Genomic DNA, 6,000 nt, shown 5'->3' on the forward strand with positions numbered 1-6,000 from the left:
CATATTTTTGTCATGGGCCTCCGGAGTATATGTAATATAAATTTATGTTTAAAAAAATTTGGTGAAATTCTAGTAGAACGTTTTTTACGCTATAGTACTTTCCGGCGAACGTTCTTGGAGGAATCAGAATCGATATTACGACTATAAACATAATAGAAATGATATAGTTAAGTACTAAATAATTTGAGGAATTGGCTTTTTTATTTTATTGCTTTGAAATTATAATGAATATTTTTAAACCCAAGGAAACTATGAAGTTGCTGTACAAAATGAGAAAACTGGGTGGAATCGGAACGGGTATTCCCATCGGTCTAGATAGACTTGTAAAACCCCATCAGAGGGCCAAACCGCGAAGGGCTTAGGTTGCTCTTAGAGTCAGCTTTATATGAAATATCGACAGTGCTAGTTGTAGTTTCGGTTTTCAACTGTTACAAGGACAGTTAGGGTAGGAAAATCTGAGGGAAGTAAGTTTTTAAAAAAGAAATGAAGAATACTGATAAATCTAAAAAAAAAAAAATGCATTATTTTATACAAATAATTTTAATGAAACACCAACATAAGTGAAGCATACTTCATAGAGTCCAAATTTCCCAACCAACAAAGGGAACACAGATAAAAACAAAAGAACCTGAAATAGAGATTTTGGTTTTGGAAACGTTTTGAAATTTTTTTCTTATATGGTTTTTTGGATGGTAATTACAAATATATATATAATCGGTTTGTCTGTCATAGCTTTAAAGATTTACATTTTTTAGTACTTCAACCTATACTAAATTAGTGGAGTAAATTATTTACGTTTTTTACTTTATAAATTTTTTTTGTTTGGGTCATCGTCTAAGAGCACCCACTCAACTCGAATTGATATCTCTATTTCAATCTCATAGCCCAGCAAAGTGGGGCGAAACGTTGGTTAACAATAAATAATTTTCTTTTACTATTTTGATACCTATATTGACCCCCACCCAGACTATCTTCCTACAGTGCTCAATTATGTTTTAGAAGATGATGGTTATTAGGGTTCAACTTTAGGTTCCAAAATGTGTTGTGGAAATAAATAAAAAGAGAAAAAAGGAATATTAGTGTATTTATATATATGTTTGTTTTTTTCCTTGTAACTTGGAAACCATGAATTGTTCTTGGTATCGTTTTGTACTAAAGTAGAAAAAATAAATAAATATTTTTATCAAAAAAAGAGAATTCACAATTTTTTGACTGTAGTTTGTCAAGTATCATAAAAACTGGCGAAGTCAACGAAGATGAATATTTTAGACTATTGTACTAATTTCATTTTGAACGCTGATAGGGGTTTGAGGTAAAATATAATGGTCCCTTATGTAGCAATCTTTGCTAAATACGATTCCTTTTAAATGAATATTGCACTAGTAAAAATATTTTTCATGCTAAACTGAAATACTAAAAATTAAAATAAAATTGATTATTCGTTAATAATCAACTATTTATTATTATCATTGTAGATATATTGTTATTCAAATTGTTTATTGGATGTTTATTGATAATCCAAACCCTAACATATAAACAAATCAGAACTACCCGATATTTGTGCTTACTGTATGACGTATCTAATAGAAATACAATTCCATAGAAAAAAAAACAACAAAATTTTGAGTTGATTTAGCTTATGTTGTGAATTTGGTACCGAAAGTGAAATTTTTTAAATCTATTAAACTATCTTTATGGATAGTAACATAGAAAAACCTGGTTGTTACAGATAAAGGAATAACTTCTCCATATTGAAACACATTAAGTTCTTCGAAAATAGGATATTTGGCACCGAAAAACATTTTTCCATTGGATACGTAGATTGGAGCATTCATTCTAAAAGATATCTAGGAATCAAGTAATCTACAATCATTAAGATAATGGAAGTAATAGTGTTGCAGCATTAAAAAGGGCGCTAAGATGTAAATGGGTGAAGATTTTTTAAATTGATTTATTCGAATCAGGTTTTAGTTAAGTTTCATTGAAGAGGAGTATGTAATGTAAGAAAAGAATATCGGCGTCCTATCTTCATGTTTAAAAATTCTGCTTTTTATCTTATGCTTCTCGTTTTTAAATAACTCGGCTCTTGTGAGAGAACTGAGTATTCTTTTGTTGCTTTTTCATTGTTTATTTAAACATATTGAAGTTGTAAGTGCTTTATTACTATTAATTGCATTTTATACAATTTTACATTTTACATCAGAACATCGGATCACCATCATATTGCATCGCACGATTCCTTTCCTACAGAACGCTCCATTTCTATATTTTCAGTTGAAGGAACTGGGCACCAACCAGATCTTAATTTTCATTAACCTGATTTGGATGAAATATTTAGTAATATGTTATGTAGTTATGCTAATGATGTTTGCAGGTAACAGAGCCATTGACACCACAGCAGACAAGAAGGATGCCTTCACAGTTGGCCGCAGTGCAGACGGATGACAGCATAGCGAGGAGGTATAGTATCAGTAGTTAATATTTATAGTATCAGTAGACCATATTTATAGTGTCATTAGTCCATATTTATAGTATCAGTAGTCCATATCTATAGTGTCAGTAGTCAATATTTATAGTGTCTGTAGTCCATATTTGATTATTTGATTTCGTTTTAGTATTGTGCATTGTATCATAGGAGAAATAACGTTTAATATCAAAGTCTCATGGACCAATCAGAAAAAGATATTTTTTTATTTATTTTCATTTTTAGGTTTAATGTAAAAAAAAGTATATACCGTTAGTAAAAGAAAGAATTTTCACCTTAAAGTAGTATTGTAGTATCTTTTTATAATACACGTACTTAAATGTTTTACAATAATCCTATTTCCAAAGATGCAACCATAATAAATTGTTTCATAATATTTTATTAAAAATTTAGTTGTATAACCACTACATTTGTTGCCTATCGTAAAGTGCCAAATGTCGAATCCATTGGGCCAGTAGTATTAGAGAAAAGTAGGGACCGTGGCCAGACGGATTTTTTTTATTCGAATTTTAGATTCTACTTATTTTGAAGCGTAAAGCCTCAAATTTCGACGATAGTAAAAATTTTTTCTTATTATATTATTGAAAATAATAAATTAAAAGACAAATAATTTTATTCTTTTAGTATAACTTCTATGTAAAATTAAAAACATAATTTAAGAACATTACCAATTATTAAAAACGTTTAGAAATTTTTTTTTTTTTTAATAAATGTTGCATACGCCTTTGGATTCTCATTTTCGAAACATCTATGTTCGATGAGCTGTTTTAAATAAATATCCAACTTGGAAAACATCACCCTAATTGGCCTTGTCAAAGATTATATAAATTAGGTTTACCTGTAAAGTTAGCTAAACAACTGCTTCGCCTAGGCATTCTATTCTGGAGGGGAACTTTATGGCACAGCGTGAATACGAAACAGCTGTTCGTATTCAAGTTGAATTAATGCCTCTAACGAAGACTTGATGGCTGTGATTTTATAATGCAGGCATTCTCTCCACGATCTATTCTCGGCATTGGGAAGGCTTCATAGTGAAGTTAAGAATAATGTATTGCTTAGAAATGACTTATCAACATTTTGGTATGCATTTTTTTAAAAATAAAAATGAAACTAGGTTTATAACTTATTCAGAACAAGAATCAAAAATAACTTTTGAATCTCATTTTGAAGACCAAGGTAATGAATTGAATTTGATCTAATTTATATTGTTAGTATCGCCGAGTGTTAATTTAGTTTTAGTAGTTTACTTCAAAGTATTGTGTCTTTTGGACCATCGCCATTGTAAGCATTGATGAACCTTAACCAAACAATTCAAACTCTAGCTGCTAAAGTTTGGATCAGTTGTTATCAGAACTCCACCACTTCCAGTGACAAGGCTCATTACAAGAAGTCTGTCCTAACAAGCAGAGTTATACAGTGCATTTGTGCACCAGCTACTCCGCTTCCTTGTTCATCGGTGACCATCAAGTTCTCCAGGAATATGATTGGATTGATAGAATATAGGTGATCATTCTACTCTAGCATGAAGGATAACCGGATTCAAAGGGTCATGGATTTTTAAAAATAGTTTTCAACTTTTCTAGCACTCTAATATTTATTCAAGTACGTCAGAGCCCAAGGAAAGTAATTGGTTAAGTTTAACCATTGGCATGTAGCGAATTTTTGGGAGCACAGATCAACCGATTTTCAAGTTTTATGGGTTATTATTAGTCAGTACTATACTAGTCCGTGAATATTTTGAAACAACTGTAGTTCAAAGTACTGTCGTTTTGTTATAGTTCTGTTTTTTTGGTTTCTTTTCTGTATAAGAAAGATCATTGTTTGGATGAACAGTGAATTTAAATTAAAGTGTTCAAGATTATCTTATATTTTATTCTAGATTGAAGCTCTTTAAAGTCTCTGAAAATTGAACTAAAAAAATATCAATTTCTGTGCAAATGACCCAAATTCACCCTGTAGTGAATTTCATTCTTTTTTTTTTTACATGTTTTATGATTTTATTAATTTATTGTATTATGATAAATCGATTTCCTGTGATTTGATTCCATGATAATACCACCAGCAGATAAGGTGTACTCCATTGTATTTTTTATAAAGAGCTATGGACTTTTTTTTTTCTTTTCAGTTCATACGAGGGCTTTGTTTTCCATTTATTTCAATTCCGTATAAAATAATAAATAAATTTAAAAAAAAAGTTCAAAATATATATCTGAAACATTGATGAATTCATAGGGGTCAGTTGAAACCATGGACCGTAAAAAAACGACGACACGGCGGAACAGAAACGCCATTTCAAAAATTAATTAATTCCTGGACGGAGTGGAGGCTGCCATTGACAGTTAGCAAACGATTGGCAAATTTATAAAGCGGAGACAAATTGTGCCTTCTCTATCTAGTTTTGGATTAAGATACCATCCGATATTCCCAAATGTTTTCATAATGCCTGATTCCTTATATCAGTTTTCCGTTAACGTGGTTTTACGTATAAAACCAATTTTGGTTTTTGGAATCGGTAGTTTTTATAGGAAACGGTTGTTTAAAAAATACTCCAGATTAAATTTTTGTGTTTTAATGGATTAATAACCTTTAAAAAATACGCTTTATTACTTTTTATTTTGTTACCTACCAAATTAATAGAATCATTAAATAGAAAAGCTAACCAGTATGTGTGGACCAAGATGGCAAACGAACCGCCCTATGAGATCATACCCAACGGTCTCCCGAACTGAAGTAGATAGATGCTCTAGAATATTTAAAGAAGAGCGCTAAAGGGAAAACGATCTAAATAATATCCGACAGCCAAGTGGCACCAATGGCTTTACAGTCTACACAATAACGTCATCGTTGGTTTGAAATAGTATCCATATCCTAAAACGCTTAGAAGCAACAAAGAAGCATGACCTATCGTGGACTCTGGGACAAGTGGAAAATGAGGAAGTTGATGAACCAGTAGAATTGTTTACTGTGCTTGATGAAAGATCCTATAAAGTATTAACAGCTATGGTGTGTATATAGGGTATTAGAGTAACAAAGAATGAGATTGTATCTGAACAATCATTCTGAGGAATGAGAAACAAAGAAGCAGGAAATATACAGGGTTGCTGCTAAACTATAGCTGCTGAACTATTCATGCTGTTAAACTACAGCATGAAACAATCCAAAATCTTAATCAATTGATCTAAGGAAAAGGCGAAGTTTTACCTAAACCTGACTAAGGATGAATTGAGAACAATAACAGGTCTCCTCACGGGCCATTGTCCGTTAAATGTCATCTCAAGAAGATGAATATAGTGCAACTATATCGTTTGTGGCTAGAGAATGTAGGAAATGTGAGGCTCTGGTAGGTGTGAAGCCTTTTATAGATTGCATTACTTGAATCATACAATAATTAAACCTGAGAAAACATAGTAACGGCTGGTGAAATTCTTATATTTTTTATTTTACTTGACTACTGCGGCATCAGTATTAAAGTTACGATTTTTAATTTTATATTTATTATTTTGTATTTATTATTT

General features: G+C 31.1%; 1 protein-coding gene across 1 annotated transcript in view; it reads left to right on the top strand.

Annotated features, from left to right (window-relative positions):
• LOC106691568 (major facilitator superfamily domain-containing protein 6) overlaps positions 1 to 6,000 on the top strand; it is a gene marked incomplete at its 3' end in the record, with an annotated part of 34,630 nt that overhangs the window by 26,932 nt on the left and 1,698 nt on the right. Inside the window, 1 exon segment of the mRNA XM_014437389.3 lies at positions 2,375 to 2,460. Coding sequence (XP_014292875.1) covers positions 2,375 to 2,460 — 86 coding nt within the window.

Source organism: Halyomorpha halys, unplaced genomic scaffold (genome assembly GCF_000696795.3).
Source record: "Halyomorpha halys isolate HHAL.00 unplaced genomic scaffold, Hhal_1.1 Scaffold2487.1, whole genome shotgun sequence".
In the NCBI taxonomy this organism is placed as follows: Eukaryota; Metazoa; Arthropoda; class Insecta; order Hemiptera; family Pentatomidae; genus Halyomorpha; species Halyomorpha halys.